This window comes from Eptesicus fuscus, chromosome 13 (assembly GCF_027574615.1).
Source record: "Eptesicus fuscus isolate TK198812 chromosome 13, DD_ASM_mEF_20220401, whole genome shotgun sequence".
Taxonomy (NCBI): domain Eukaryota; kingdom Metazoa; phylum Chordata; class Mammalia; order Chiroptera; family Vespertilionidae; genus Eptesicus; species Eptesicus fuscus.
The window spans coordinates 38,888,128-38,900,848 of NC_072485.1; the positions used below are offsets into that span (position 1 = coordinate 38,888,128).

The 12,721-nt window shown below is 36.3% G+C and overlaps 1 protein-coding gene across 4 annotated transcripts in view; it reads right to left on the minus strand.

Annotated features, from left to right (window-relative positions):
* The window catches only part of UVRAG (UV radiation resistance associated), a 274,349-nt gene that overhangs the window by 57,271 nt on the left and 204,357 nt on the right, over positions 1 to 12,721 (minus strand). Inside the window, exon 14 of one of the 4 annotated variants that reach the window (XM_054724635.1) lies at positions 9,068 to 9,202. The exons of the other annotated variants lie outside the window; for them this stretch is intronic. Coding sequence (XP_054580610.1) covers positions 9,143 to 9,202 — 60 coding nt within the window. The 3' untranslated portion in view covers positions 9,068 to 9,142. Of the gene's footprint in view, positions 1 to 9,067; positions 9,203 to 12,721 lie in introns of those variants that run through there. 4 annotated transcript variants of the gene reach the window in all.

Here is a 12,721-nt window from a genome sequence, read left to right on the forward strand (position 1 = left end):
TCAATAAAAAGGTATGACTAGCTGTGCTGCTTGGACTGGGATGCTATTTCTTGCTATAAACACAAATGGCTAGAATATGGATGGCTAACTAAACAGTGCAACAATAAAAACAAAGCATGTTATAATAGCTGCTGCTAGATCCACAACCTTGGGGATCAATGAAATAATGCCTGCTGCCATATATATATATACAATCTCGTGGGTTTTATTTTTGGGGGAAAAATAAGTTCAGATCATTTCTACACTAGCAATTTGTCTGCCTAGATTTTGTTAAGTCTGGTATGGTTACGATAAAATATAATCCTTCATATTAAATCACTTATGACCTTGGTAAAGTATTACTTTATATTAACTGACTCTTGGGATGCTTTAATTTTATGAAACATGCACTTTAGTTTTTAAAAGTATGAAAGCAAAGCTAGATATTCCTAGTCTACTACATCATGTTAACAAGCCAGCCAGATCTGGGAATACATAGGAAAATATACCCCAAATCTCCATCTAATTAGTTTCAAATAGGAAAGGATACTCACAATTAAAAACAATATATAACCTACATTTTAAATCCTTAAAACACACAAGACTCAGGTCTGACTGGCTTCCTGGATTTGTTTCTCCCTGCCCAAGGTTATTCCATGGGAAAAAGTTATCAAAAAAAGTGCAAAACGGTGGGAAATTCCAACACCCACCTTAGGACAGATGTCTGTAGCTTTACAGATGTGTGATGACAAGAATTTCTGGCATGCATGGTGAAAAGAACTAAAGAAAGATTCTAGCTCATGGATTAAGCTGGGACATCCACAGTTCAAAAATATGTCATACAGTCCCATTAAGCTCATATTTTAAATTACAAATACATAACTAGGCGTTAAGTCACCTTTGTATCATTTATTTAAAAGAGATCACTTTCCTCTTAGACAGTCTCCTATTCGCTTACTGAGGGAGTGGGACTTTGCATATTCTGGGCACTGAGGGAAAGTGGGTTTTGGTGGGGCTCAGGAAGGCTGTAAAAGAGCAGCCACATGGTATCTGGCAGGTTGCAGGAGCTCAATAAAAATATGCAGATAATAATTGGGAAAAGGACACACAGAAAAGGACCTGGAACTATGACAATGACAAACCTGCCTGCTTTGCTATTTGATCACAGACCCTGAAGCTGACAAATGCTAAAGGCGCCATTGACTTCCACTGACATAAGTAACAGGATGCACCACCGCAATGCTTGGAGTGGTTTCTTCTGTAGCAGAGAAGCAGAAAGACATTTGATAGAGCCCCCATATACAGTGAAAAAGAAAGTTCTATTTTTAAAAGAATCTTCTATTTTGTTTTTTGTTTTTGACCAAACTCTAATGCTATTCAAAGTACCAGTATGCAACAAATAAGGAGCTTGTGCCAGACACAGATCAGTGCACTCCTTCCTGGAGAATGTCTTGGTAAGAAAAAGAATTGCATGTGAACTAAGCAGAGTGTTACTGACGTAGCTGGTTCACATTGGTATGAGTTCCTCATCTTGGAGTGGACTGGCAGCAAACAGCTGTGTAGACTGCACACGGCCTGCTGACCTATGGGCTACATTTTGAGCAGCACTGCTATAGACAACCTCAGCACAATTTATACCTGGATTTTCTAAGGAAAGTCAGTTAGAAAATAATCACATGCTGGTAGAAGGGGGGGCGGGCATCAAGGAAACTAGCATTCATTAAGTATTATTATTGCTCCAGGTTTTTACATATATTATTTTATTTAATCTTTCTAATAACCCTGTGTTGGCAGTATTACCCTTCTGAATTCAGGTTCAGAGAGGTGCTAAACTCATTTAAAGTCATGCATCTAGTATAGAAGCCATGCAATGCACCCCTTAGATCTCTTCTAGCAGGAAGTATAACTGACTGACGGTTTCAGCTACTGCACCTCTGGTTCCTCACTGCATTCATGCCATCCTTCCTGCAGGCTGCTCCCAGCCAATGACAGTGCACAACAGTGGTGCTAAGGTAGGCCCATTTGTGTGTGTGTGTGGGGGGGGGCAGGGAATGGGACTCAGCCAAAGGGCAACTTTGGCTTGAGGACTTCCCATCAACCTGGATGAACCTTTCTTAGGCACTCCAAGACTTTTCCTACCCCATCCTTCTCCCTCCCCTCTCTCCTTCTACAACTATCATTCAGTGTACATGCATTACAATCTGAAGGCTCTTCACACCTTCAGCTCTCTCCTCCAATAAATCTCTTGTACATCTATTCCCCTCTTGAAGTCTGCTTCTTATTGAATCCAAACTAATACGGCTAGTCAATGTGGGTACTGATAATGGAACCATAAGATCATTTGGGGGGAAGAGAATGTTAATACAGAATTAACTATAGTGAGTCTAAACCATTGCATTTTAGGTACAGTAAAGGAAGTATGATACAAGGAACACATTAAAAAGGCGCCACTGCCTAACCTTCTCTTCGCACCTGGGATAACACACTAAGAGTGAGGACCAAAGGTGGAAAGTAATGATGTTGATAGTGAGATTGACAGAAGTGTGTATGCTGGCAGATTTGCAAAACTACCACTTCCTGGTATCATTAACTTCATATTAAGTCACTTATGACTTTGGTTAAGTACCACTTTATATTAACTGACTCTTGAGAGGCTTTAATTTTACGAAACATGCACTTTTTATTATTGCAAAAGCAATAATAGCCAAAAGCCAAAGCAAAACAAAAGGGGACCATGCTGCCAGGGTGTTGTCATAACCCCTGTGGGCAGTAATTTATGGATTCCTCAAATGGAAAGTCACGTTAGCAACTCTGCCAAGTGTCTCACGTGGATATGATAATGAATGGAATTGAGAGATATTTACTGAATATTCTGGTTAAGGTGATATGGTGGGGAATTCATCAGAATAATTAGATGTTATACATTTGTGAACTATTTGTCATATGAAGCAACTTCTTTTATATTCCCTTATCCCCCAGAGGTTAGGTTAGTATATTCAATGAATACTTTTTGGCTGGTATATTCTAAAGGTACACATAACTCTGTATATATTCTGAGTTTCAGATTAAAATTAGAAAACCAAGATAATTTATAAAGTACAGGGAACTAGGATGATGTATTTTGTTTAGAAAAGGAGATTATATAAAAGTAAGATATTAATTAACTTTTAAAATAAATTATATTATGTATATTTTAATGGCCATAGTTTAGGGAGAAAAAGAGAATAAAATGACAGCATAATAATGAATGTCTTTGCTTTTCACATCTTTCATGTCTTACCAGAATGAAAGATCTTAGACCCCTGCTAAGAGCTTTGCATTCTCTTGGACTTTTAAATTCAGATATTAATAACTCCTTTATAGAAATAAATAAAAAGTCCTGATGGAAGAAGTAAAGTGCATTAGTGTTCATGTTATCTCTCTCAAGTATGAATTTAATGGGTATCTTAATAAGGAGATATAAACTAATGTCACTGATTAGGAACTATATCTACTCACATCTGTTAGAAGCCTTTAACGGGGCTTGATGGTGATGTCTGAATGGAATTACTATAAAGCAAATGATGAATTAGTGCTGGGGCAAAGGGACACATAAATGTGCCTCAGAGATGAAACAATTATGTTTTATATCACAAGTTAAAGGTCAACTCAAAAGACAGCGCAGTCAGTCCTTAAGCAGGGCTAACCAATTTGGCTAAGCCCACTGCTTGGAGCTTGCTGAAGCTAAGCTGTTTTGATAGCTGGGCCACAGGCTTCCTTGGCTATAATAACCCAAAAGTAACATTTACGTGTTTTAAGTCTCTTTTAATCTCCTAAATACCATGAAGTGATGCTTATCAGATTTTAAGACACAGGCTGCATTCCAATAAGATGATTTCATTCTCAGGGGACATCATCATTATGAAGGCTTATTAAAAGGAGGTGAAGGTTCACAAGCCTTTAAGAAGAATCCTAAGTGACATTACAAACTAAATCTAAAAAACCTTTTCTGTGGGCTTGTCTATACAAAGTAATTTCCTTTTCCAGGTTAGTTTAGTGAGCAGAGTTTCTCGAACTCTGGATAAAGTGACCACCACAATTAGTGTGTCAAAAATATAGACATAATTTCTCTTCTAATTAGGTTCAATTTCAACACTCAGTGTAAGGGCTTGACCTGCAAGTGGTAAATGCCCAAATACCCACAAACTCACTTACTTCTAGACATTTGAGAAATCGTTTATTCTTTTAGACATGCTTTCAGAAAATATATCTATCAGTCCATTCATTTACTCATAGCTTATTTTTATATTACATGTACTTAAAATGGTCCCAAAATTTGTTTTCAAAAAATATCAAAAAAATACTCCATACAGATTTGTTTCAGTGATTTATTTAAAATTCCTCCTCCTCCAAGGAGTTATTTAATTCCCCTAAGACTCATTTTACAAATGAAGACAACAATAAAAACCTGAAAGGGTTATTGTGAAGATCAAGGATAAAGAATAAAAAGGGATTCTGCATGTAAATAATCAATACAAGCAGACATTCATTATTGTGAAGCTAAGATAAATGAACTCCCAAGTTCTCTAGTTCAAAATTCCTTTTCTTCTGGTATATGACAATGAAATACCAAGTCCTTAGTAATGACAAATATTTCTCAGAAACTACAAGAATTCAATGAAATGGTATCACACATACTTATTTTAAAATTGTTGTTCTCCTATAATTTTTATTTTTATTGATTTCAGAGAGGAAGTGAGAGGGAGAGAGAGAGAGATAGCAATATCAATGATGAGAGAGAATCATTGATTGGCACCTTCTTGCATGCCCCACACTGGGGATTGAGCCCACAACCCTGGGCATGTGCTCTGATCAGGAATCGAACTGTGACCTCCTGGTTCACAGGTTGATGCTCAACCAATAAGCCATACCAGCCAGGCTCTCCTCTAATTTTTAATGTCAAGATATAGCATATATATAGGAAAATACTTAAAACATATATGCATTGTTATCGTTATAAAGCAAACTCCTGTGTAACCACCACTCAGCAAAAAAACAGAATGCTCCCGGTACCCCAGGAGCTCCCTATGAGCCCCCTTTCTCACTGTAACCCCTTCTCTCTCCTAAAGGTAGCCACTATCCTTGTTTTCTGTTTAAGTTTCACTCCTAAAATATAGTTTGATCTTGCCCATTTTGGACTATACACAATAGAAGAACATAGTGGAGATCCTCCTTTGTTATGCTTCTTTTATTCAACATTATTATGTTTATGAAATTTGTCCTTATTATTGCATATAGCTATGATTTCATGGCTGCACAGTATTCCATTACATAATCATGGATTACTTATCATGATTAATGGTAAACATATTGCTGACAGATTTTAAGCTGTTTCTAATCTTTGGCTATTATGAATAGTGTTGCCATAAACATTTTCATATGCATATCTTTAAGTCCACTGGATAGTGCCAAACTGTTTTCTAAAATGATTTTTTATCAATTTACACTTCTATCACCTCTACTGTAAGAGTGAACAATTTATCATTCTTTAAATCATTTATGTGCTCAACAAGATGGGAAGGAATCATTGATTACTGCTGGAAAGGATCTAGGGTTTAGAAAGATTAAGAGACTTGCATAATGTCACAGTGAGCAAGAGGCAACACTGAGTTAGAGAACCAAAGAGTCAGAGGCAACTCTGAAGGGAGAACACAATTTAGAGCTCTTTATAAGACATTAAGCTGCCTGTAAGGCAGTCCAGAAACAATAAGATACAACTATCCTATATAATAAAAGGCTAATATGCAAATCAACCAAACAGCAGAACGACCAGTCGTTATGACATGCACAGACCATCAGGGGACAGACGCTCAATGCAGGAGCTGCCCCCTGGTGGTCAGTGTGCTCCCAGAGGGGGAGCGCCGCTCAACCAGAAGATGGGCTCACAGCTGGCAAGTACAGCAGCTGTGGCAGGAGCCTCACCTGCCTCCGCGCCAGCGCTAAGGATGTCTGACTGCCGGCTTAGGCTCACTCCCCCAAGGAGTGGGACTAAGCCATCAGTTGGACATCCCCCGAGGGCTCCTGGACTGCGAGATGGTGCAGGCGGGCTGAGGGATGCCCCTGGGTGCACAAAATTCGTGCACCAGGCCTCTAGTTATCTATAAATGTGAACACAAGGGGGACAAAGATAGAAATGTTAAGAGTAGTTTAGAAAAAGTCTACAAGAACATTATGTTGTACAATAAAGATTTGTGAGCCCCATTATATAAATAAGAGCACTAAGGCCCAGAGAGAAATTTCTTGTACAAAGTCACAGTTATCAAGTGGCAACATTGAACCAGGAATTGAACTCACGTCCATTTGTGCCTGTGCTCCTAACCATTTGTTTGACCGTTCAAACAGTCACTATGCCGTGCACTGACCACCAGGGGGCAGACGCTCTGACCGGTAGGTTAGCTTGCTGTTGGGCTCCGGCTGATCGGGACTGGGCAAGATGGGCCGAACTCGCCCTGGAGCCCTTCCATGGTCTCTCCCTGATCATGCACTGGTGGGGTCCCTCAGCCTGGCCTGCGCCCTCTCCCAATCCAGGACCCCTCGGGGGATGTCGGAGAGCCGGTTTCAGCCTGATCCCCACAGGCCAAGCCAGTGATTAATAAACATGGTTTCTAGTCCCAAGTTCACCATGAAGCATTTGTACCATTTTGAGAATGTTAAGAAACCTCACTAGACCTCATCTTTATTTGAAAAAAATTATTTTATATGCATACATATATTTTATTAGAAAAGCATATTTACTCAATAAAACAATCAGAAATAAAAGATAAGTAGAAAGACTACCCAAAAATCCTACAACATGAACATATAATCATAATTTTGACATATATCTGGGTAGTATTTTCTCCCCCTAATAAATAGTAAATGTTTGTTTGGTGCCTTTAACATTTTTATTTTAATAACTGTAATCATACTTCGTATTCGACTCCAAAGCCTGCTTTCTCCACAATAACAGATGTGTTTCTATGTTATTACCTAACTTCATAAACGTTTTAATGGCTGTGGATGCTCCTCAGTTTATTTAACCTCCCCCTGGATAATAGCTATTTGCAGTTACAATAAAGCTCTTTTAACTGTTTTCAGAAAGTTAGAATTATTTCCTTTTGATAGAGTTCCTAAGAAGAATTATTAAATTGAAGGTGAAAATTCTTATGAATTTTCTTCAGAGAAGAAATTGTGGGAATCACTTTTGAGCTTTCTCTGTGGAAGCCCCACTGTAAAGGAGTACATAAATGTATGCTGTTGTCCTTTCATACTAGTCCATATGGACTGGACTCATACTGACCCCTTATTTACCTAGTATGGTACTCTATAGATCTCTGCTTATTTTCTAGCAACCAAATCACTGACAGAGAATACTGTTTGCAAGTAGTATCTTAGAGAGTCTTAAAATCTTTTTGATGTTGTAGGAAGCAAAAATACTTGGTCATGATAAAAAAAAAAAAAAGGAACAGACTGAAACATGAGTGGTAAAGTTAAGAAGCACAGGTTTGAAGACTATTAGGACTGATATAGACCTCAGGGAACATGAAGCTCAACCTCTTCATTCTTTAGATGAAAACGAGTAGGCCCAGTAGCAAGAAACCACTTGCCCAACATATCAATTGGCAAGTTAAAAGAAATGGAATAGAACACCAAAATGTCTAATTGTTGATTTCATTCATGTTTGTTGGTTTTACTTTTTCTCCATTAAACATTTTTGGAGTCCATGGATGACAAAATTTCATTCCTTCCATCGTATCTACCCAAGTTATTTAAATGTAAAATGCTCATCTGAGTTTATAATCTATACATCTTTTAAACTGACACCTATATAAGTATCTACAAAGTAGTACTATAAATATAGAACTACAATTTGGGTCTATCCAAATAACTGTGGGCTGGTTAGAGAGAATAACTGTCTTTTCTCTCTTTTTAAAAAGGATGAATTTGCAAGATACAGTATCATTAAAAGTTACAAAATCTAGAATTTCAAATCAACTGTGCTATCCTCTACTGAAAACTAGAGACCCTGAGTTTTGAATTAGAATACCTAGGTTCAAGTTTTGGCTCTACCACTTAAGGTCTGTGTGCCTTAAGGGTGTGCACTTAACTTCTTGAAAGCTTAGTTTCCATATTAGCAAGAGGGCAGCAGTAATTCTATACCTCACATGGTTATGGGAGATTATAAGGAAAAGTGACCTGGGACCTGCCCAATGCTAGGCTATAAACATTATTATTATCTGAGTAACTATATAATATGTAAGGAAAAAGAGATAAAAGTTTTATATTCAAAGCCCAATCTACCATGCTTAATTTAGGTGACTCAAAGCCTGACTCAGTTTTTATTTTTATAAGGATGAATAGAATAAGAGATTTGTAATTTTTGCATTAATACCTTGAATACATAACACCATATTTTTTATGCAGTCCTAAAATGGCCTCACTGTATTCCATATGAGTTGAAAAATATCAGTTTACTAATAGCAAAACAAAGAATACTTCTAAATTTGGGGGGCATGATCTAGGAAAGCAATATTCTACCTGTTTAAAAATGAAATGTCCCAGAAAAGAGTAATATGTCATAGCCTATAAATGCAGATGAGGTGACAGTGAGAGTAGGATTTTATTGCTCAGAAACATAAATAAGTCATGTCATCAAGAGGCTAGGGGAGAGACCCTGACTGATCCCAGTGTGTAAGTCACCTCTGAGCTTTGCTCCCACTGGAACCTCTGCCAAGGATTCTGTACCTTCCCCTCCCCTGGGAGCAAACCATGATGCTTTAGAGGCCCAGCCTGCACATTTCCTTTAGGAATACTTCCCAAAGACGTTTTCACATATCTGATTATTAGCTCACCCTACACTGTAATGCCACTGTGGCTAGAAGGTTAGCTACCAAGGTTAGCAAACAAGTCCTATTCATCCTTGTCTCCCCAGGGCCCAGCCCAGCACCTGACATACAGACAGTGATCAATCAGGAGGAAAAGAAATACCAAGAGAGTAAAGAGAAAGTCATACCAGTCATAGGAGTTAGATGAAAGAAAAGAAACATTTTATAGCAAATGAACAGTGCCAAGCAGAGGGATAGAGTGAATAAATGAGCCAGGCAGTGGGAGATGGGAGTTTAGAAACTTCTTCCAAAAGCTGTCTTCAGTCCAGCCTTTGCTCTACTGCCATGGCTGCTTTTACACAGCAAGGGAGATGACAATCCTGGAGAGGATGGGGGAAGAAAGGAGGTGAAAACAGAGAAATAAAGACTGACACCAGACTACCACTTAAGCAAATTGTTCACGCTTAGTTGCAAAACGTATGCATTATTTCCTTAGATCTTCTATCATTTTGTGGATTCTACAGTCTACTTATTTTTGTAAAAGGTATAAAAGTATATTGGTTACTCATACTAGTAAAAGAACTTTAGACTGTAAATAAATATATGAACTATTTCACTAAAAATTATAAAAACATGGAGAAGTTATGTTTCTTCTCTCATATAGAAAAGGTTAGCAACACACACACAAAAAGAAAAATAAACACAAAATAAAAGGTTACTAACACACAATATTGGCAAGAGGGTAGAGAAATAGATATGTCAAACTTTAAAATGTATATGTTTTTTGACCCAGCAATTAGATATTTATCCTAAGGAAGTAACCAAAAACATGTACGAATATCTAAGTAGAAGAATGCCTATCATTACAATGTTGTTCATTAATAGAAAGATCTTGGAAACAATCTACATGTCCACAAAAAGGAAATTATTAATTACAGTACACCCACAGAACAGAATGCAATGCAGACAACAAAATTTTATACAATTATAATCAAGAATATGAAACTATCTTCACAATGTAGTTAAATAAAAAAGGTAGCATAGTATGAAAAAATTTATATAAAATTTTATCTATTTAACTTACATATGTATATTTGTATAGGTACAGGCAGTCCTTGGGTTACATCGGACTCGACGTAAGTCGTTTCGTGGTTACGTTGCCATCTCCCATTTACAGTATTTATATAAAAAAAAGTTCCGTCATTTCGACGTATGTACATATGTGCTTTATGCTTTTTATTATTTATTTACCATAAGTAAAGGTCAGGAATTGCTATCTTTCTTTTAAGTATTTTTTTACTGTTTCACTTCATTACTGCTGTGTATGTGCTCCATGTGAGTGACGTAGGTGCTTATGTAGGTGGGTTCTGACTTACGGCGACAATCAGAAAATCACGTTACGTAGCGCCGGAGAAAAGGATCTCCGATGTAACCCGAGGACCTACTTTATTTTGAAAGACGTTAACCAAAATATTACAATGGTTATCTCTGAGTAGTGGAAACCCTAGAGTTTTAATTTTTTTCATTAATACATTTCTATATTTAAAACAAATAATTTATACTGTAATTGGATCATTTATATGGTAAAAAAGTTATTCCTATTTTGAAAAAGAAAGAAATATTACCTAAACTAGAAACTAAAGGCTCACTGATAGTGATGTAGGTGTCTGAATAGTTTCCTTCCTATACATGGTACTTTCACTGATACAGCTAAAAAGGCAACTCTCCCCCCTTCTTTACTTATTCTTAACTTACATTTAAGTTGTAATCTACTTCTGCACATCTTCACCTCATTCTGTATTTGTGGAATATGATATTTCTTTCTTTCTCTTTCTTTCTTTCTTTCTTTCTTTCTTTCTTTCTTTCTTTCTTTCTTTCTTTCTTTCTTTCTTTCTTTCTTTCTACTCCTCACTTGAGGATTTGTTTTTGGTTTATTTTAACTTTATTTTAGAGAGAGAGGGATGGAGAGAGAGAGAGAGAAAACATTGATGTGAAAGAGAAACATCGATTGGTTGGCTCCTGTATGCTCCCCGACCGGCGCTCAAACCTACAACCTAGATATGTGCCCTGACCAGGAATCACACCCACAACCTTTTGGTGTATGGGACAACACTACATTGTACAGAGCCACCCGGCCAGGGTGGAATATGGTATTTCTTTATAACAATGATTATACTGCACTTTGCATTTCATTTATTTAGGAAACACTTACTTAGCAAAGACTGTGTTCCAGGCACTATTCTAAGTGCTTTACATATATCACTTAATCCTCATAGAGATAAGAATTATAATAATAATATTATTATTATCCTCATTTTACAGATGAGGGCACTGAAGTACAGAGAGATTAAGTAACTTACCCCAAATCATATAAAGTGATAGAATTGAACCCTTGTAGTCTACATAGGTCCATAGCACTTATTCTTAAACACTCAGTTATGCTGAATTTATTCTAGCTCTTTTTATTCTAGGATTTATTTTGGCTTTTACTTGATATATTTACATTAACTAGGGTACTAATTTTATTTTCCCTGGCAACCCAAGTCTGCACATCTTTAATTGTTTTTCTCTAACAGGTAACAAAATTTACATATAACACTTTTTGAACTTTATGCCCTTAAGTAGATTAAACCTAAGCTATGACAGTCACTTTGATGCCAACTAAAATGAAACCAAATTCACTTTTCATATATATATTACTTCTCATAATTCATTTAATGAGCTTAACCATAAAAATATAGTTAGAATTTATAGTTGACCTTCTCTAAACTAAGCACTGTGTATTTTGTTTCAGTTGAGGTGCATTCTTTAAATAATTTTCTCCCAGCAAAAAATGTCCCGCATGGTGGTGCTTTGGAAAAGGCTAACATCATTACTGAATAAATAGTTTATTTCTTTAGTTGAAGAAAATTATATGCCAGGTTAAAATATTAAAATGTGCAAAGTAAAAAGGCTGAAGTGAATTTTTTAAAACAACTAGAGTAAATGAAAAGATAGAAGTTATCAAATATTCTAAACCAAATAAGATGCCAAATTTATATTTAGCTCTAAGATAGCCACAGATAAAAGGGAAAACTATTGTTTAATATGTTTCTTTCTGTCTGATAAAAGGAAACCAGCAAGTATGGGAACCTAAACTTAAGAGTCGGAAGATTAGGACCTGAATTTCCTTGCTCACTCTTCAGAGATTCAGTTTATCTAAATGTAAAATGCAGATAATAATAGAAAGACTAAAGGATAAAAGGATATGGGCAAGATCACTGAACCTAAAATAAGCTATATAAATGTAAGTTACAATTGTTTTATTTTTCATTTGGGAAGATACTTTTGGCATTGGATTTCTATTTTCAATTTAAAGTGGGGGGAAATGTCCAAATGAGGTATAAACAAATTGTTTTATCTTGTCAATTTATTGCTCTCAGCATTTGAAGAGTACAGTGGTCACAGCTAATATGTCATTAAAAATGTCTAAGAAACTGGTTAGTAGCTGACATTGTTCTTAAAAAATTTAATAATGAACACAACAAATTACTTGCAACTACAAGAAGGTAATGTTATTCCTCAAAATACAGAATGGAACTTTTGGAAACAACTATGTATATTAATTTTCTACCTCAGTTAAAGCCTTCAACATAAGTCAATATATATTTAAAGAAATATTTAAATACACACATATCTAAATAGAAATAGCTTAATTAACCATCAACCTTAAGGAGGAAAGAATAATCTCCTGGCTAACTCACTCACCATTCTTTCTTTCAATAAATATGTATTGAATACTCAAAACATGCCCAGGGAGTTCACATTTAGGTCCAAGTATAAAAACTGGTAGCTGTGTGGTATTGGGGCCAATGACTGTACATGTGAATGGTGAGATTATGGACTATTAAAAAAATTCT